General features: G+C 46.8%; 9 protein-coding genes across 9 annotated transcripts; 3 read left to right on the top strand and 6 right to left on the bottom strand.

Moving 5' to 3' along the window:
* Window positions 1-333: 333 nt before the first annotated feature.
* On the bottom strand, window positions 334-2,185 carry TrAFT101_010935 (uncharacterized protein). Its single transcript, XM_024900975.2, has 3 exons — window positions 1,011-2,185; window positions 795-956; window positions 334-646 (listed from the first exon to the last, which is right to left on the bottom strand). The coding sequence occupies exons 1-3, from the start codon at window positions 1,906-1,908 to the stop codon at window positions 546-548; spliced, it is 1,161 nt and encodes a 386-aa protein (XP_024756876.2). The 5' UTR covers window positions 1,909-2,185; the 3' UTR covers window positions 334-545.
* A 704-nt stretch (window positions 2,186-2,889) lies between these two features.
* TrAFT101_010934 (uncharacterized protein) lies at window positions 2,890-4,488 on the bottom strand. The gene is made up of 2 exons (XM_024902092.2): window positions 4,184-4,488; window positions 2,890-4,076 (listed from the first exon to the last, which is right to left on the bottom strand). Exons 1-2 carry the CDS (start codon window positions 4,384-4,386, stop codon window positions 3,083-3,085), a joined length of 1,197 nt encoding a protein of 398 aa, XP_024756875.1. The 5' UTR covers window positions 4,387-4,488; the 3' UTR covers window positions 2,890-3,082.
* Window positions 4,489-5,391: 903 nt separating this feature from the next.
* On the top strand, window positions 5,392-7,394 carry TrAFT101_010933 (uncharacterized protein). Its single transcript, XM_024902772.2, has 6 exons — window positions 5,392-5,702; window positions 5,773-5,989; window positions 6,059-6,126; window positions 6,183-6,509; window positions 6,591-6,964; window positions 7,049-7,394. The coding sequence occupies exons 1-6, from the start codon at window positions 5,427-5,429 to the stop codon at window positions 7,308-7,310; spliced, it is 1,524 nt and encodes a 507-aa protein (XP_024756874.1). The 5' UTR covers window positions 5,392-5,426; the 3' UTR covers window positions 7,311-7,394.
* A 1,537-nt stretch (window positions 7,395-8,931) lies between these two features.
* TrAFT101_010932 (uncharacterized protein) lies at window positions 8,932-10,023 on the top strand (the record flags this gene model as incomplete). Its single annotated transcript, XM_024900970.1, has 5 exons — window positions 8,932-8,973; window positions 9,045-9,203; window positions 9,258-9,364; window positions 9,446-9,762; window positions 9,833-10,023. 5 exons carry the CDS (start codon window positions 8,932-8,934, stop codon window positions 10,021-10,023), a joined length of 816 nt encoding a protein of 271 aa, XP_024756873.1.
* A 46-nt stretch (window positions 10,024-10,069) lies between these two features.
* TrAFT101_010931 (uncharacterized protein) lies at window positions 10,070-11,580 on the bottom strand (the record flags this gene model as incomplete). Its single annotated transcript, XM_024908759.2, has 3 exons — window positions 10,070-10,153; window positions 10,221-11,088; window positions 11,147-11,580. 3 exons carry the CDS (start codon window positions 11,578-11,580, stop codon window positions 10,070-10,072), a joined length of 1,386 nt encoding a protein of 461 aa, XP_024756872.2.
* Window positions 11,581-11,778: 198 nt separating this feature from the next.
* TrAFT101_010930 (uncharacterized protein) lies at window positions 11,779-12,253 on the bottom strand (the record flags this gene model as incomplete). The annotated part of the gene is made up of 2 exons (XM_066129099.1): window positions 11,779-11,883; window positions 11,942-12,253. 2 exons carry the CDS (start codon window positions 12,251-12,253, stop codon window positions 11,779-11,781), a joined length of 417 nt encoding a protein of 138 aa, XP_065985229.1.
* A 1,455-nt stretch (window positions 12,254-13,708) lies between these two features.
* On the top strand, window positions 13,709-15,212 carry TrAFT101_010929 (uncharacterized protein). The gene is made up of 4 exons (XM_024902091.2): window positions 13,709-14,362; window positions 14,424-14,549; window positions 14,625-14,906; window positions 14,969-15,212. The coding sequence occupies exons 1-4, from the start codon at window positions 14,169-14,171 to the stop codon at window positions 15,024-15,026; spliced, it is 660 nt and encodes a 219-aa protein (XP_024756871.1). The 5' UTR covers window positions 13,709-14,168; the 3' UTR covers window positions 15,027-15,212.
* Window positions 15,119-15,964, bottom strand: TrAFT101_010928 (uncharacterized protein). Its single transcript, XM_024908758.2, has one exon. The coding sequence runs from the start codon at window positions 15,875-15,877 to the stop codon at window positions 15,356-15,358; it is 522 nt and encodes a 173-aa protein (XP_024756870.1). The 5' UTR covers window positions 15,878-15,964; the 3' UTR covers window positions 15,119-15,355.
* A 2,298-nt stretch (window positions 15,965-18,262) lies between these two features.
* TrAFT101_010927 (uncharacterized protein) lies at window positions 18,263-19,339 on the bottom strand (the record flags this gene model as incomplete). Its single annotated transcript, XM_066129098.1, has 6 exons — window positions 18,263-18,478; window positions 18,538-18,595; window positions 18,643-18,683; window positions 18,767-18,906; window positions 18,995-19,112; window positions 19,319-19,339. 6 exons carry the CDS (start codon window positions 19,337-19,339, stop codon window positions 18,263-18,265), a joined length of 594 nt encoding a protein of 197 aa, XP_065985228.1.
* Between the last annotated feature and the right edge of the window lie 62 nt (window positions 19,340-19,401).

Below are 19,401 nucleotides of genomic sequence, written 5' to 3'. Positions count from 1 at the left end.
TCCTGTTGGATGGAATCACAACACAGATTCACTGCGCAAAACGATCCCTAGTTGCAGCAGCGGCTCCGTCCTTCAGAGAACGCAGGCGTTGCGGCTATATCAAATGATTCCGTAACATGTTCTGGCTCCGTGGTCCTGATAACCGCACAACAAGCTGAGTATTTTGGAATCATGCTTGTGTTTGTAGGCGCGTAAGCTACTGGTTCAAGAGTGCGTTCCCTAATTATCAACAAAACTTGCTACTTAGTGTAATATACGGAGTACTAATTTGATAGACAGGCTGATATAAGCCCTCCAAGTTACGCTTTGTTTGAGAAAAAAAAGGTTCAATTTGTCGCCAAGAGTCTATATATTGGCATTCTTTTGTATTTGTTATTCCAGTCTTCGCGCAGCAATTCAGTCTAGTTATTCATCTAGAAATACTCAATTTCTTCTCCCATCTTGTTTACTATCCTTGCAGCCAATCACTTCTATTTCTAAACCCCCTTTCTGACGCCACTGGTATCCGCGACATTTGAAAATTGGCATTCTGCAGTGAATCAGGACTATTTCGGTCCGTTACCCATGGCGGCGTATTGTGTTTGATCATCCCCGACAGCGGCAGATGCAAACTCTAATTGTTGACGCATTTGAGCAACTTGAGCAACTACATAAGAAGTCAGTATTTGTCGCACCTAAAACTTGAATAATGCCTTGTCTTTTGCTTGGTTTGCCCCATCCACAATTCTGTACATGAATGTACACCAGGCCCTTAAACGTGGCAAAGAAGCTAGCATTTGCTGGGCTTTACGTACCAAGGTCTGCGCCGAGGGCAGCATTTCTGAAAGTCCCAAAGAAGCCAACTTGAAGGGTAACCTTGTCAGCCAAGGGAGAGAGATCAACTTTCTCCAAGGCTGGCTTGTCTTCCGAAAAGAATTTCGCTACACGCTTTGCCGTCCATGATGGGTTCTCATCGCCTAGTGACAAGGTATTAGATATGAAGCCCACGATTTTTATATAAATAGACTTACCCAGCCAGTGGCCTGCCTTGGGGACTACGGCAGTGCTTAGGTCTGTCGATACTCTCGAGTATAGAACACGCATGATATCCTCATTCCCATTACTTGCTTCTCCTCCAATCGCAAGCACGGGAATATTCAAAGGGCTTGGGCCCAAGTGGGATCGGAAAAACTGTGAATCTGCATGGACCGTCGCCGCTGAGTAGACACCAAGCATAGATCTGAGGAAACCAGGCTTGGAGATACTCGAGGTATATCGGTTCAGCGTTTCCTCACTGAAGCTGGTGCCACCAGAATAGCTACCCTTGTAGAAATACCACTGCAGAAGCTGCTTTTCCTTGCCGGTGACGAGAAATTCGGCAAAATCAGGAATGGTAAATGCTGAGAGCTGCGGATTGCCGTATAGATCCATATAAGGTCCAGGCGCTGCTGCTTGCTCATAGCCAAAGCCCGGGAACAGGTATTCAGCGATTGCCAGCCTCTTCACCATAGATGGATGCTGGATCGCAAGAGCTGTAGCCATGCCGACTCCACTGTCGTGGGCGAAAACGTACGCAGATGTGATGTTCAAGAAGTCTAGCACGCCCTTGAGATCGCCAGCAACCGTTTCACAAGTATAGTCCTCGTTTGGCGGGATGCTGGAATCTCCAGTACCGCGGACATCGACTGCGATGACAGTATACTGCTCTGCGAGGATGGGGCCAATGAATTGCCAGGTCAGGCTGAATTGAGGAGTGCCATGCACAAGAAGCACTGGCGGGCCCGAGCCCGCGTAGCGGAAATGAATGCTGACGTCCTGAAGAGCAACACGACCATGTTCCCAATCGTCAAAATTTGACAATCCCGCGTTGACCGTCAAGGGGAGCAGCGTGGCTCTGAGGAGGTTTGTAAGGCGCACCATGTTGTTCATTAGGGCAAAAAATGGCGGATGCTATAATCGCTTGCTGGAGCAGGCCAGGCACCGATACTAATATCTGCCATAGAGTTGACAGACTCTAGCAGTGTATTTAGCAGACTCTTACACCTTTAGCATATGATACGGGGAATCTGGATACGGTTCGGTCCACGGCCGCCGGCTTATCTAGATCTCACCGACACAAAGTCATCCTTCGGCGTTCCTGCTTGCTTACATAGCCTGACGCTAATTCATGGTCGTATGGAATGGCAGCCGGCGAGTTGACATGCACAATAAAGATCCTATACTTGATATTGAATCAATTGTTTCAACATAGCATGCATCAAAAGTCCCCACAATCAAAGAAGCAGCTTTGGTAAAGAGGAAAGTTGGGGGCCGCAGTATATATCCCTGTCGTCTATCAAAGATGGAGATCAAAGAAATCACACCCCTCGGCTGACGGGGCTGTCACTAGTCCTGGCTCTAAACCCTAAACGCTTCGGCCCGGGCTGAAGTGGGCATAATGATCGACAGAATCACCACCAGGTGGAGGCCTTGAAATGCTCACAGCCGCTTGCCTCTATTAGGCTATTGTGTGTTTTCGGCATGTCTCCTCAACGCAGCTGAGCCGGAAGCCCCGACCCGACACATGTGATCCCATCGATACAGTAGTTCCAAGATCATAAACTTCGCATAGAAAAACTAGAGGGATTTATATAAATTTGCGCTAGGCTGATTCCTCAGCTGCCTTGATAGTTTAGGTTGTGTGGCAGCCTTTGCAACTTTGGCTGCTACTTACATCGTCTTCAGCTGGGATCTTAACGAAACAATTGCCACCCCTCTAATGCGATAGCATGTGATCAGCGCATGATCTTAACTTGATGCATCACTGTAGCTTTCACACAGCTTCAAGAAACCTCAGTGCTGTATGCCTGTTTGAAGAAAATTAGGTGTACGTGGGGTTCCCATCATCGCTAGAGCGGAAAGAGCACTACATTTGAACGTTGTGATCACAAAATGAGCAGCAAAGTCGCATCATATCATTCATGTACATTGCTTGAAGATTCTGCCGTAGAATGTAAATTGACTGGAAGCAATATAGCCCAAAGCTCTTCGGCATAAAAAGAAATCTCCGTAATACAGATACTAGTAGCTAGCTACAACTCCAGCTTCAGCTTTAGTCTTTAGTCTAAAATTCTCTACTCTCGCCAATGTCACACACGTCAAAAACACCATGTTCGGGAAGCCCTTTACGCCGCAATGCCTCTTTTAGAATCTTAGGCGGCTCTTGCACTTCCTCATGAGTCAGTGCCCATGTTCCCCAATGGATGCCCATAGCCCTCTTGCACTTGGTGTCCGTAAAGATCTCCACGGAGTCAAAAGGATTGGCGTGCATAGCCGAAAAGGCAACTCGCGGATAGTAAGCGCCAATAGGAATGAGTCCTAGATCGAATGGCCCACGATGTTCTCCAATTTGCTTAAATTGAGGGCAGCGAGGCAGATGGTCCCAGTCTGGACCATAGTCATCAGAAGCCTTGGGAATCTTTGGCACGGCTCGGTAGCCCGTGTCGCCTCCAAACCAGACCTTCTTATCGCCTGATTGGACCGCCCAAGACGCCCACAGTGTGGTGTCTCGGTCTACATCAAAGGGGATGCGACCAGAGGTGTGCTGGCAAGGTAAACATGACAGGCGTGCCTGGATGATTTGCTCTTTGCTATCACCGTCTCTGGCTTTGATGGTCATTTCAGCATCTTCCCACCAGTCAAGCTCGGTGACATTGGTCAGACCCGCTTTGCGGAACCATTTTTCCAAGCCCAGACCAACGAAAAATTGTGCTCTTGGGTGTGCCTTTTGGATCTCAAGCACCGAATTATGAGATAAATGATCGTAGTGGCTGTGGCTGATAAGGACAGCATCAATGACTGGGATATCTTTAACATCGCAAGGAGGTTGGGTGAAGCGTCGAGGTCCCAAGAAGCTGACTGGGGAGCATCTGTCTTCAAATACAGGGTCGAAGAGAACTCGTAGACCAGAGGGGAATTCGACATAGTAGCATGCGTGGCCAAGCCAAGTAGCACGAAGTTTCGTCGACGCTTTTCGGTGAGGAAGCCACTGAGGTGTCTTCACAGCGATTTTGGAGAGCGTGGTATCTGGTATCTGGAGCTCGCCACGAATAACCGGCCTAAATTAGACCTTTCAAGTAAGCCATAAAGAATATATATGTAAAGAAGGAGAAAAAGAGGAAGAAAAAAAGGAAATGTCATTCCAATTCGTATGAAAGAAACTCACCAGACGACGTTTTTGAGATAATGAACAAACTCGGGGTGTTCTCCATAGGAAGGATATGGGTTCCTGAAGCGACTAAAGACTCCTTGCTTGTAAATGTGATGCGGATTGGCGATGGCTTCTTCTGGCAGATTTATTCTGCCTTGAACCTTAGTAACAGCTATCTCATAGTAAAGAGACTGTTTGAGGCTGGAGATGGACGTCATGATTATTGGAGGCTTGCGAGAGGCAAAATTTAGGGCATAGCATATGCGGAGAGATTGGTTTTTACTAATCCCTCGTCACAAGTCGGAAAAAGAAAACGGCAAGGCCGAGTTTTGGTGGAGGGCAACAAGATGCACAGCCCAACGCCCAACATGCGCCAAGATGGCTCGAGCATCAACTGCATGTGCATGTACGTAGTACATCAATGTACATATTAAAACGAAAAACTGGTTCAACTTATTTTTAGAATTTATTATATTCATACAGACTTCGGTGATTATTAACATTAATAACAGTTTTTTTACTTATGCTAATTATATTTTACAAGATAATATTTATAAAGTCTTTTTTAAAACATTTTAAAACCAGAATTATACAAGTATTAAATTATATATATATAAAGTATTATTCATCTCTTTTAGTTAGTAAGTATTAATAAAATATCTTTTTTTGCATAAAGTTAGTTTAACAAAAAGCTACAAGTCGCTTAACCATATATTCTGATTTCTTGGGTGCTTCAGGGATCTCGGGGCTAATTTAGCGATGTAGACTAGAAGTTAGCAGCTGAAGGAGGCCCCACGAGTCGGGCCAGGGGTGCATGTAAGTCTGCAGTCAGCACAGCCAGTCAATAGAGACACAGCCAGACAAACAAAACCAGTCTCGGCCCGTGTACATCGGTTACCGGCAAGAGGGAACTATATTGGTTGCAAGCCCCAACCTCAAATAACGTGCCATTTTCTGGGTCTTGCGAAGGATTCTCTCCTGACCAAGTACCCGCTGTAAGCCTCAAGCCAGATGCGTGTAGCTGAGATCAATGCGGCCGCTCGATTGAGCATGGCGGTATAATGGATGGTTATTCAAGGGGGAACTAGTGAAAAGGGTGCCCAAAAATATCCAGAAATACGCCTTGGATATTGGATTTGCCAGAGGTTGCTGACCTCTCGTATTGAGATTCGAGAATATAAACCGTGCCTGTAGCCCCTATGCTTCTCGCCATGTAGGCTAACACCGCATCTCCATCTCTCTTGTCTTCAAAACAGTCATGGTCAAGGCGAAATTCTCAACGTGGGCATCTGCCCTCTGTTTCCTATCTCTCTGTGGAGATGCTGCAGCTCATCCTGCAGCAACCGCGGCAGCGTGTAAAGCAGACCTAAAGGGCCTACTGACAGACCCGGCCCGACACTGGGCTGTGAATACAACGGTCTCATTCCCAGGCGACGCTACCTTTGCTAATGCCACGGAGCGTTGGTCCATTTTCAGCGCGCCGACCTATAGCGCTGCCGTGAGCCCAGGAACAGAGGCGGATGTTAGCAAAGTGGTATGAAAAATATTCGCCTGGCGGGCACAGCTGTTGATTAGACCAACTTTGTTAACTCGCGTGTTTCAAGATCAACCTTGCCAGAACGTATGGGATCCCTTTCATGGCTCGCAGCGGTGGCCATGGATATGCGGCAAGTTTCGGCAAATTACAAAACGGTTTATCCCTAGACATGAGCAAGTTCAACACTGTTAAAATCGACTCTGCCGCCAAGACGTTAACTGTTGGTCCTGGGGCTCGTTATCGTGATATCCTTGACCCATTGTACAACGCTGGATTTTACGTCCGTAAGTGTCTCTGTTGCCGTCGCTGCTTAAAATAATTTTGTAAGACCTTTTACTAAACAGTTTTCTTAGAAACTGGTAGCTGCTCATGTCCGTCTGTCATTGGTGTTGCCATTGGCGGTGGCGTTGGACGTCTTATGGTAAGACCTCATTTCGACAGCCACAGGTACACATTGCTAAACTTTGGACAACATAGGGTGAGCTAGGCCTGACTGCTGACGCGTTACAATCCGTCCGTCTGGTTGGAGCTGATGGGGTTGCCAAAACGGTATCGGCCACTTCGTACCCAGACTTGTGGTGGGCTATCCGCGGTGCAGGTGCAAATTTCGGTGTCATCACATCTGCCACTTTCAAGGTCCAGACGCTGGCTAGCAACAATAACGGAAATGTCTTCATGCTTGACTTCTACCTTCCAAAAGAGAAAAGTCTCGATTATTTCAAAGTAATCGAGAAGCACTACAGCCCCATGCCCGCCAACTTGGCTGCCGTCCTGGTTCTCAACTGGAACAGCACTCTCAACGTTGTAAGTTCATGTCACTTTGGCTGCCTTTCGGATAAAGATGAGGCGTACAATTGAGTGGGTGCTGATTTACCGGATACATAGAGCCAAGTCGGTTCCGATTGGATCTTTTTTGGTACAGAGGCAGACGCCCGCAAGGCCTTGGCTCCAATTCTCGCATTGGGCGCCCAATATATCAGTGCTACCATCCCGTGGAACAAAATTATTGCCATTAGCGGCGCTGGCTATGACCCAGAAAACTGTCTGCCCAATAAGCCGCGAAATAGCTTTTCTCTCAACCAGAAGGTTTATAGCGCAGTTGGCTGGCAACAAGGCTTTGAGACAATCACAGATTTCTTTGAGAAGAACCCTGGCGGCCGCGCCAGCCAGATTATGCTAGAGCTCTTTGGCAACCAGGCGACTGCTGCTGTCCCTGCAAGCGAGACCTGTTGGCCATGGAGAGATGTCAGGGGCTTTTTGTAAGATCCACGATACTCACTTTTTTTCCCTTCTTTTCTTCTTTTGTGGGACACGACTTGCTAACAAAACATTTGTTGTAATAGCCAAGCTCAGTTCGTTTACGACGCCACAGACAGCGCAACGCAACAAGCAGCAAACACGTATGGTGCCAAGATACGCTCACAGTACGCCCCGTACACTGGATACAGCAAACCCACTGTTTTCGTCAACTATGCTCGGGGCGACGAGCCCATTGAGAACGTATTTGGTGCGGACAAGCTGCCTCGTCTGGCCCAGCTGAAGCACAAGTACGATCCGTCTAACCTCTTTGCTTATGGCCATCCTCTGCCTCAGTCATACCCTTAAGAACTCACGTTCTTAATGACATATTGTTCGTTTCGAAAGTGTATTTCCTAGAAGCCTTAGAACTGAGTACATCTTATATTGAACAACGATATGTATTTATTTTTATCAAATTGATTATAATTAGATTTTGGTCTACTTTTATACTTATCCGTTATGTAACTATATATAAATGTTTATAACATCAACTTGCTCATACATAGGTATGTATAATGTCTCTTTTGCCTTGCCAATTTGACGCCATAAGCTAGGTGGTAATCGCTCCTCTAAATATTCCATTACCAAAATGGTCCGGCTGAAGCAACCCACTTCGCAAAGAATGGCAGTTCGCTCACATTGTATTCTCCACCTGCTAGTGTATGGATAGGTCTCGATTTTGCGAAGCGTTGTGAGAGCTTGAATCGGATTTATAACTCTATTCTCAATGTTGGTCTGATCAGCACGCCACATACTGCCGTATGAGCAATAGGGAACGAGGTCGCTTCACAAGTCAACTACATGTACCTGTCAACTTTTTCTTTCGGCGATCCTGCTCCTCCATACAGTTAAACTCAGGGTCTAAGTATTGCCCAACTAGAGCGAGTAAAACGGTTTGCTCGGCCACCTTTTTGTGAATTGTTAAGGCAAATGTAGTAATATTTGTTTCAAAGCCATCTAAGCTCGTCCGCACTGGCGTTTCCATTATTAATGTGTCAAATGCGGGTATAACTCGCGGGAAGGACTTCTTCTACAGATATCCAGCCTTCATAACCAAGTTGATCGCCATAAACCAGTGGACTCTTCCCACGCCGTTGGATGGTGCCGCTACCACTTATCTAGACGAAGTTCTTTCCAAAGAGAGATAATCCATGTTTCTTTTACAGACGACTTGGTCATAAAGCCGTTAGTTGAATTACCCCTCTGATGCAGACGGCGAATCTCCAATCGAATGCTAAGATTCGTAGGCTTTCAAAGCCCTTAGTACACTACAGAAGGACAAAGTCTAAGTGACTCACTCTAATAATATACGATTGAATAGCTGATATTTGTCGTCGCTTCAAGAATTGTGGGCGGTTCGAAAATGTGAATGGATTGGCAAGTAGAGGCCGACACGGGACTCGGGTCGTAATTCGTGAAAACGTCCGTTAATACCCCTTCATATTCGAGTACCCACTTGATTCCTCTTTTTAAATGCAATTTTTAACCTTGTTTTAGACGTTGTTTCATTTTCAAGGGACGGCAAACTCGGATGTCCGAGTGGCTTCAGGCAGAGCAGCCAAAGTCCACCAAAGTCCACCAAAGTCCGCTACTCCAGATGAGTTGCACCGTATCCGAGTTTTGACGCGTCTCTTCTTAATAACGGCGGTATTTGGGTACGTCATGGAGGGAAAAACAATGTTGGGTGAATATGCAAGCGTAATATCAGTTTTCACTTGGGCAAGGGACGTGAATCTGTAGTATGTGCTCTGCACCAAAGCCACCGCCCTCACCGCCCACTTGCTCCAGGCATAGATCTAAAGTATTTAAGCACTGAGTCTTCTTGATTTGTCTGAGACTAGATGAATAGCATCTCTTCATTTTCTTTGCTGACTCAAACGTTGGCATTTTTCTTTAATATCCTCTCTCAAAACACAATACTATAAAGATGCCTTCCTACGTTATCACTGGCGCCTCCAGAGGCCTAGGTGTAAGTGATATCTCTCAAGGAAGAAAGCTTTCTTTCGTTTTCATTATAGGATTGACCGTATGTATGAACAGTTTGAGTTTGTTCGGCAGCTATCCAGCGACTCGAACAACATCATTATTGGCCTCGTTCGAGATAAGCCTACAACTGAAAAGGCTGTAGCCGAGGAGCTCGCTGGACGCTCCAACATTCACATTTTGCAAGCCGATATCACCGATTATGAGGCTGTTAAAGTGAGGAAGAAAGTGAAAGCAGGCTGAAGAAAGTCTCTAACGCCATATGGATAGAGCGCCGTTGCACAAACTGCGAAGATTACCGGCGGCGGTCTTGACCATCTCATCGCCAACGCCGCATATGTATCAGAGTATGATGCATACGACCCTATCGGAGTGCTGTAAGCCCATGTCGATTCCATCTCACGCTTAGATCCCACAGTTGAAGAGAGTGAAACTAACGTTCATACCACCGCAACTAGAAGCGAGGACCCGCAGGCTCTTGAGGAAGACGTGCTCAAGTCCTTCCAAATCAACGTCGTTTCCAATATCCATCTGATCAACCAGTTCATGCCACTTATCCTCGCGGGCAATGCCAGAAAAGTAATTGCCTTGTCCACCGGCATGGCGGACCTGGATCCAATCAACCAATACGAATTGGATACCGCTCCTGGATACGCTATCAGCAAGGCGGCAATGAATGTTGCCATCGGAAAATTCCATGCGCAGTACAAGAAACAAGGCGTTCTTTGTATGAGTATTTGCCCCGGTGCGGTGGAGACTGGACACTTCAAGAACGGTACGAGCTTCTTCCTCTCTTACATCTCTCTTATGTATTCAATTAGCTAACTATTGAATTCTTCAATCAGCTACCCCAGAACAAATGGTCAAAGCAGGAGGCATGTTTCAGAAGTTTTTGGCATATAGCCCCCAATTCAAGGGCCCAGCCACCCCAGAAGCCGCCGTAAAAGATGTAATCTCCGTGTGGGAAAAGGCAAGCATTGATGGCGGAAGTGGTGGTTCATACGTGTCTCACTATGGAAACAAGCAGTGGCTATAGGTCAGACGCTTATATTGATCATGAAACAATTGATTCTCTATTCAATCTAGCTACTCTTTCCAGAGTCCTCCTTTAATGCCACAATGCGGTTAAGCACGATCTTGTCATCCGTACTATCCGAATCCAGGGCCTAGTTACGCGAAAAAAGGTTTGTTAGCATATATAACAGGTGTCACGGGAAAATAAGATCAACTTACAAAGTACGCAACACGAATGGCCTGGAACCGCACGCTCTCTGGAAGTGCTTCTCCAGTCTTTTCTCCTTCAGCTTCGGGCCAGGGCGCCCTTCGCTTCACTTCGTAGAAGCCGTTTTCAATCATTGCATTTGGCCAGATGGTCTCGCTATTCGGATTGACATCACTCAAAAGACCGCCAGGGGCCGATGCAGGGCTATCGGATTTGAAAAGGGGCTCATGTATCCGTACTTCAGCTGCGGGCGAGCCTTCGGGTACCCACTGGATGTATGTCTTGGGTTTCTTGCCCTCCTTGTCAAAAACGGCTCGAATCTCCTTGATAGCTCCTGTAGTTTCATCTTTGGTGAAAGACACAGCTTTGATGGGGAGGGGCACGTTCAACAGGCCAACAGTCTTGCCTGGAGCGAGGCGGAAGTAGTCTTTGCTGTCTACCTCGCGGAAATCCGAGCGGTCGATGTAGACGGTCTTGGTCAAGCGAAGGGTGTGGGATCCCAGCTTGGGGTCTTTTGGTGAAAAGGGAATATCGAGGTCCTGCTCTTCGCCATCTTCGATGACCACGGGGACAGGATCCAGGACAAGCATGAGGCGGGGAACTGTCCTCTCAAGATAGACTCGGATAGACTGCTCGAAACGCTTGATGTTAACTTGCGTTACGCTGGTAGTCACACCAAGCTCATAAATGAAAGAGAGAAGTGCGCCTGGGGGGATGCCTCGTCGTCGAATGCCTTTAATTGTATATAGTCGCGGGTCGTCCCATCCTCGAACAACGTTGTTTTCTATCAAAGTTCTCAAACCTCTCTTGCTCATGATCGTGCCGCTAAGGTTTAAGCGGCCGTATTCACGCTGCATGGGTTGGAATTCCACCAGAAGCCTACATTCACAGTTAGTTGACAGCTAGGTGCAAAGAGATGGGTAGGCAAAATACGAACTTATTGAGCCACTCATAGCTCTCTCGCGACATGATAAATTCAGTGGTACACAAGCTGTGTGTGATGCCTTCAAAGCTGTCACATAGGCAGTGTGCGAAGTCGTAGGTTGGGTATATCCGCCACTTGGTGCCCGTTCGGTAGTGTGGCTCTTGGTCTTTGGGGATTCGGTATGCGGCAAGATCCCACATCTGAGGATTCGGGTTGCCCTCAATGTCTTGCTTCATGCGAAGCCAGGCGCTTCTCGGCTCATATTCTCCATCTCTCATGCCACGAAACTTCTTGAGGTTTGTCTCAACGTCCTGCTTTGCATGCTCACAACGATATCTTGGAGTCAAGCCGTCCTCGCCACCGCGCTGCTTCTTGGTCTCGACGTCGTCGCAATGGCACACATAGGCCCTCTCCATCTTAATCAGCTCTTCGGCGAGATCGTACATTCGCTGGTAGTTGTCGGACGCATAAGTGATTTCACTCGGTGTGAATCCAAGCCATCGGATGGTCTCTTCAATAGCGACAAAGTATTCTCCTTTCTCAGCGTCGGGGTTTGTGTCGTCGAATCTACATTCGGCCGTGTCAGCGGGAAACTAAGTCGATCCAGAGTGTGGAGTCGTCTTTACCTAAGAATCTATGATGATTTAGCTACTTTGCAAAAACAAGAATCGTTGGAGGATACTCACAGTTCTACCGCCGTGATACTTTGCAAAGCCAAAGTTGACGGCGATTGCCTTGGCGTGTCCAAGCTGATATTCCTTTTAGCTACTCCAAAACTCTCAGAGGCGCAGAATAAAGAAGCCTTACATGAAGGTAGCCATTGGGCTCGGGCGGGAATCGCGTGACAACCTCCTTCTCCGGACGCAGCTTGTAGACTTCGCCCAAGAATCCCTGCTTGAACATGGCTTCTGGGTCAATGACGCGCTCTTCGGGCTTCGCAGGCTTGGCGGCTGCTGGCTGGTTGCTCTTCTCTTGCTGGGCATTGGCACGGTTCGCAGCAGCAGCAGCTTTTCGGGCTCGCTTCTGAGTCCGCTTCTTCAGCTCGTTCTTGGTCACCATCTCGCCCGTCTCGGCATCGAGAACGAGCTTGGCAACGCCCTCGGCCAAAGCGTCAGCCATTGCGAAGACAGCGTCGTGTCGTAACTGTAACGGGGGTGGATGTCGGTCGCTGAGGATAGACTGACTCTGCTTGGAGTTTCGATTTATGTCGAGTCACGGCTGTGGCAGCAGCCAGAATCTGAACCTGCCCCGCCATTCACGTGTGTACCCCTCCTGCCCTTTTCGCTGCGAAAGATACAAGATAAGGCGAGCAGGGATGACATAAGCATTCCTTTGCTGCTGAGCTCTGCCGCTAAAACGCCTGCAATCTAGGCCTACAATCATCAGTTATCGTCAAGTCTGCCCTCCCTCCATATTCGTTGACTCATGTTATCAGTCTATGGGAGGATAGTAATCGGATGACTCACAGCAGTAGATTTGCCAGGGCTGGAGTAACAGATTATTGTCCAGTATTTTATCTGCAGCACTTCGTATACTAAACTAAGAGCAGAACAAATAGCACTCCAGCTCAACATACGGAAACTACATATGGGCCTAGTACCAGTGCTTGGACATGTGCGGAACTGACGATTACAATAGTACAGCTCTTGTGGCAACAACCCGATCTAGTCTATTGCACTAACAACATATTCTAATAATTGAATTCAAGAGTAGATACTACAAAGAAACAAAAAAATTATGAATTCATGCCTCCACACGTTATTTTATTTAATCAGTCACAACAGGGCTACAAAATTTGTTCTGAGCGTCGTGGATGTACTTGGCCCCCATACCCTGCAGTTTGAGTATTTGCCCTCGTAACCGTAGATAGACAAAGACTTCGAGCGGCCTTTTGTTGAAAGATTATACATCTGGCGCTGAGAAGTTACGCCATATGTCTGAAGTTACGCACCGCTGCCAACAGCGATCCTGGTTGGCAAGACACGCTGTTTGAATCGTTCCTTGAGTAACAAGGAGATCAGCACACATAGCCAACGTCACCCATGGTCGAGTCACTGGAACTCTACTGCCCCCCAAAAGTCCATTAAAATGCTACTTTTACTCTATAAGGAATATTTTTCAGTTCGGGTTTGTTTACTTTGCCAAATTCACTAAGCATTTGCATTTCTTCCCCGTAAACTCCCAGAACTCGAGGGCTGGGACTGGGGTTAGTCAAGCTGGCGGGGAGCAAACAACACGATGCCGCCCCAGCACATGGCTCACACGTGTCGTACGACCTTCCGTATGTTGACATGAATGTAGGTACGAAGCGTGCCTGGGAACTGGAGCTCGGAACAAAGCATTTCGGTGATTTCGATATTCAGTGCCAAATGCGGAAGCACTGTCTTAATACGGGCCGCCAATGGGAGCCGGGGGCTACCCCATGATAGAAAGAAGCTAAGGCGGAGTTTGAGAAAATAGGTATGGCTGCATTTCTGTCAGCTCTCACCCCTCCTGTTTCACTCCCAGCCACCACTAAAAGTGAGATGCGGCATCCTTTGAGCATTTGCTCCATGTTAGCATGATAAGGATATTCCTTCGAGATACACCGTAATCCTACTACAAATAATCAGATCTTACATGTGTCGGCGCGGCATGGAAATTTATCTTATTTATCATGCGATCCAGTCTTGTTCTCAGCTGAGCGGCGGTGTAGATGGTAGCAAGATATCATGCCAATGCTGCGTTTGGATAGGTAGACCCTGGCTCGTGCACCGCCGAAGGTGATACATTTACCATTGTACGGCCCGAGATGACTTCAAGCACGTGAATAGCTGTTTTCTAAAATCACCCCATCGTCCTTGTCTTGTGAAATCTACTTACTGTTGTTACGATTTGCTCAAATATCGCTTCCTCACCAGCGATCCCACACACAACATCTCGAGAGTGTATCTTGCACGCCCCCTCCCCCTCATTTCCTTTGTTATCGTTGTTTCGACAGAATTTCATTTTGCTGTCGAGACTATTTGGAATTTTTTTTCATACAACATAGAAAATGGCTTGGTTTTGGCAATTGTGGCTTTCTCCTCGCCCCCAGCGATCCCCAATTGCTTCAGATATAAGCATTTATTCGAATGACAACGCGGCACTCTTTGAGTTCCTTATAGAACCTGATGGTCGATGGGTTGTGAGGGAAACACACTACATCAACAACAGCCTGGTGAAGAATGGGCTTTCTGGCCCGCCGCTGTAAGGCTTGCTCAAACAATGCGTCGTTTTATATTGTGCGAAGCTCACCATTATCATATAGACACATTCACTGGAAGCAGACTGAATATTTCCAAGTCGAGCAAGGCGTAATTGGAATACATAAAAATGGGAAGGAGATCAGGGCTACAAAGGACGATGGCATTATTGAGGTGCCCGCTGGTACACGGTGAGCTTGACACATCCTCTAGCCTCGCCAGCCGTGTCGAATGCTACTTGGAAACTAATCACGGCAATCCTATAGGCACAAATTTTGGTCGCATGCTTCTAACGAGGAAGATTTGATTTTCAAAGTTTGGGCGGAACCGCAAGGCCTCGATAACAGTTTCGATGAAAGGTTCATTCGCAACTTGATAGGCTACCAGGCAGACTGTCATAAGGCAAAGGTGGCACCATCTGTATTCCAACTCGCGCTTATCTCTTATGATTGCGCAACTCTAGCCACACCACCTTTTTGGATCCCCTTGTGGCTTCTTGCGTCGGTCCAATATGTGTTGGCTTACTGGGTTGGTGGTTACCTACTCGGGTACGTTTTTGCCTTGGACTTTTGTGTCCCGTTTTTTTTGCAGCACTAACAACATGTGATAGATACAAGCCATCATATCCAGAATATTACAAAGAGCCGGAAGATAAAAAGTCGACTTGAGATGGGGAAGAAAGTGGTCGTTAAGTCCTCCTTTATTTAAGCGAGCCAGGTTCACCTGACTAGGCATAATTTAAGTGGTGTATGGACCAGCCTGGGGGTGTCCTGCATCTTTATATATCACTAACCCCAATATATTGCTTCAAGTCAGAATTCAGCATTTTTAACAAGCTATATTACTTTGAGTCGAGTCTGTTATAAAGATAGAAATGTTTCGTATGAGGGGGGATTTCTGGTAAATCGTACCATTTCAAAACCCTTGTAGCGCCTGCAAGTATATAGCCTCAGCCTTGTCGAGCTAGCCAAACCAGCTATAGAGGATCTCCATACTGTTAACCATCTCGAGAGTCAGCGCCCTCAACGCCTTCTCCATCTTTTGTTCCTTGCTCCTGCTCTCCCCCCAGACGAGAAAGCTGAGCCCGCACCTTATACCACTCCTCCCCCACCTGAGGCGGTCCTTCTTGCTCCCTTATGTTCGGAATCCTATCGAGTACCCGAATAAGGCTTGGGGACGCTCCAGACACCCAAAACTGGACGTTATCGGGGAAGTACTGTCGGGCAATTAAGTAGACCTCCTTTAGGTATGGCATTACATTATCGCGATTGACAAGTTTAGATTCGAAACGCATGAAGTGGTCGAGATTATATGGCAGCATTGGACCCTCACCAACGTTGAAGTATATGTAAGCGTTTTGGGTCCCTGGGGTGCCAACAATCTGGATTAAGGGCTCCCCGGTGTTGGGGTGGACGGCTTGCTTGTATTTCTGAATGACTTGTTCGAGGAACCTCTCGTAGAGGCCCTGGGACTCTCGGCTGAGTTTGGGATAGACATCGAACCCACAGTCAACACCCATTGTGGAGCGAGGTGAAGGCGTGCGTCTCGCGGTGTCAGTCAGGCGTAGGCAATCAAGGAAATCAGCAGTGGCTAACGTTATTTGATGATTTTTTTTATAATTGTCTCTGCTGCTTCCTTCTTCTTCTTCTTTTTTCTTTTTTTGAAGAGGATGCTATGAGCTGGATCCGGCAAGCCACATCAGCCCACAAACAACTTCACCGAAACACTACCAGCCGCATGCATAATTGAAAGAGCGCCAGAAGCTGGCAAGCAGTCTCCAGTTTAAGCACGATACAAGTCTCGGTGAAAATAAACATTTCCCACAGAGACTTACGTTTCCTTTAACCAGAGACAGCGTGTTTCAAAGCAGCTGTGAATCGAAAAATCGATATCTGCTAGGCTCTTTCTCTGGTGTGAAAAAGACCCAAGAAGACCACATAGCTGCTGTCGGATCAATATATGGGAGTGAGGAGTGTCGGAAGACTGCGGTCCGGGGATATAAGTATGACGCGATTGAATCAACTACTCTACGAGTTGACTATAGCTTTGTAGCTGAAAAAGTGAATATGGCGATAGCATCAAACAAAGTCTGGATTCGGGGATGTGGCAGCCTAATCGGATGAAGCACATGTCTAAGCAAATCCGTCCTTTAGAATATGGTTACACAGACGCTACGAATGATGTAATTCGATGTAAAATGTTGCGCGGTTAAGACAGTGCAGCAAACATGAGTTTCTAATGAGCAGTCACCATCGCACTCCATATCATTCTGAACAAATAATAGATATATAGCATACAAATAAGCCCCAGGGATAGCAACTTGTACATATAATAAGCTATTTACACTATAAACTATCTACAATCATGTAGTTTACGATGGTGCTATACAACATCAATCAGATTTCATCTTCAAAACTGTCGACGAAGCCATACCCTGTACCACTCTACCTAAAAGGAGCGTCACAATAAGCATAGCTTACACTCGGCCTACACAAGATCCTTTTGGATCAAGTTTCGGCTGCACCGCAACCGGCCCGTGTTCTGCCCTCACAAAGACAGACTCAGCTGTCACAAAGAAAAATGGGTCCTTACGATCTTCTTCTCACACGCCCTCTCCACTATGTAGAGGACCAGGGTCCCCGTATGTACTAGATCAACTCCCCCACCTTGATCTCGAACCGCTCTGTTGATCCGGCGCGCACATCCGAGATGCCTGCTCAGATCCTCTCATGCCGGGCCGGGACGAACTTGTGTGTCCGCGTGTCGTATGGAATCAGAAGAGGCCGTATCCTGGTAATACTGGATTCGCACGCCTGCGGGATCTAGCTAGGGACACACATGAGGCGTGTCTGTTCTAGCGTTCACGTCAGCTTTCAGGCACAACCGTTAACGTCGCATGCGGGCCCTGCTCAACATCAGCTCGGAGAGGATAGTACCTATGAGGAGATTCCTATGGGTCTGATGTATGTGGCCTGGGAAAATTTTTCAACATAGCGGTCTTTAGATAATTTTTTTTTTTTTTTTTTTTTTTTTTTTTGCCATCTGCTAACCCACCTTGTTGCTGTACAGCTTGAGACAGAGGAGGATATTAGCAAGGTGGTAAAGCTGCCTCAGTTGGCAAGTAGGTAAATTAAAGAACAAATTACCATCCTTCGAACCTCTTCGCGTACTCTCTCCTTACCCAGTATCACTATTATTTCTCTTCTGTTGACTTGGTAGCGAACATAAACTAGAGGAGAAATAGAAATGTCATATAGTTGAATAGTTTACTATACGTTAAAAATAGAAAGTGATGTTGGCGCTGCCGAATATGGCAGTAGTTGCCAGCAACAATCTTTCACCACCCCACAGACCTATCTTTTATATTGGGATTGCTATTATACCTATCGCCGACCAGTCAAGTACTCATACCCAAGATGGTATCTTCCGTGTCCTATCCTCCTTGTTGGGATGGGTGTGACAGTCACCGTAAGATCGTGACAGTGACTAAATCTACTAGTATGTACGGTAGCAGATATCATCAGATTGATTTGACTGGATCTTCCAAGATTGGTAGCTGTTTCAGTGGGCTAATCCCACGAAAATATACAATCCTACTGGTAACAATCATTGAGATTCACTGTGCCGCCATCTTTCAATCGACGTCATGCACATATTTCAGGATAAAGAGGACCTTTCTGATTCGAGTCAAGGACATATATGATGTATGGGAGTTACTCCCAGTCTGTGTGCGATTAGTCTATCATTGAAATAGCAATGTGACGTAGCGTGTTGAAGCTTATCGTGTCTAGACTAGCTATGGGCATATTGGCCCTCATCTCTCATCCCTTTCATTGTCTTTTTGAGCTAATGCACAAAGATCACAAGCGCCTTTTTGATTACTTATATGCTGCCACTGATGAGCTTAAACGTTCAGCTGCGCAGTGGTAGACTGAGCGAGGTACTCCTTGTATGGAGCAAGCAGCTTCTCCACGGGGCCACCAGCGCCGCAGTATCTCTCGACAATCTCGACACTACGGCCGACATACAACTCAGGCTTCATCATGCCATCAAGCTCGTCCCAGATGGGCTTGAAATACTCAGTGTTGCGAATACGCTCGATCAAGTCATTCGGCTTGCCCTGAATATCACATGTGATGAGTTATGAGCAAGAATACATATAGGGGGATGTCGCCTTACCTCCATCTTCACAACGCTTGCAGCTTGGCGTGAGATAACACGGATCTCCTCGTGTGCCCTAATTCATTCAGTAATGATCATTAAGATTGATTAATCACGACTTACTCTTGTCTTGAACCGCCCTTGGCCACAAGCTTCATAATAATCTATGGGTTATTAGCAAAAGATCGAACGAAAAGGCCGCTTCTGCTGTAGAGACGCCGTCTCTTGTGAAAAATGGAATGCTTACTGCCTCGGTCACCATAAACGGCAATTCCTCAAGAAATCTGCTTCGAATTCGCGCCGGGTAGACAACGAGACCATCTGTAACGTTATCCAAGCTGATGAGAACGGCCTCTGCGAGCAGCATCATCTCAGGGATATCCATTCCTGCTATCGTTAGCCGTGCCTCCCTGTATTCACTCAAAAGTATACTAGGAAGAAGATTATGATCCAGCTTCTTTCATGCGCTACTTACGTCTAATGGCACTGTCATCAAGAGTTCGCTCCATCCATTGTGTAGACAATGTGTTGGCAAAGGAAGCTGGCTTGGACATCAGGGCGCGAGACAAGGAGCAAATTCTCTCGCTTCTCATCTATACGAAAGTCAGTAAAATTAACACTAGTAGAAACTTTTCAGAAGAGTAGAAGCATATGTATCGATCCTGGCGATGCGTATCCAGCTGATAAGTAACCCCCCATGAAAAAGCAACAAACACAACACCACCACCAACAACGTTTACACACATAGAGAGGTAGCGCAAAAAAAAAAAAGCAGAGGAATTTGAAAGGAGATACTGACCGGGTTGCGCTTGTATGCCATAGCCGAAGAACCGATTTGTTTAGCTTCAAATGGCCTAATACATACTCCTATTAGTTTTTGTG

This window comes from Trichoderma asperellum, chromosome 7 (assembly GCF_020647865.1).
Source record: "Trichoderma asperellum chromosome 7, complete sequence".
Taxonomy (NCBI): Eukaryota; Fungi; Ascomycota; class Sordariomycetes; order Hypocreales; family Hypocreaceae; genus Trichoderma; species Trichoderma asperellum.
Note: the sequence above shows the minus strand (reverse complement) of the source record. Positions and strands in the feature narration are given on the sequence as shown.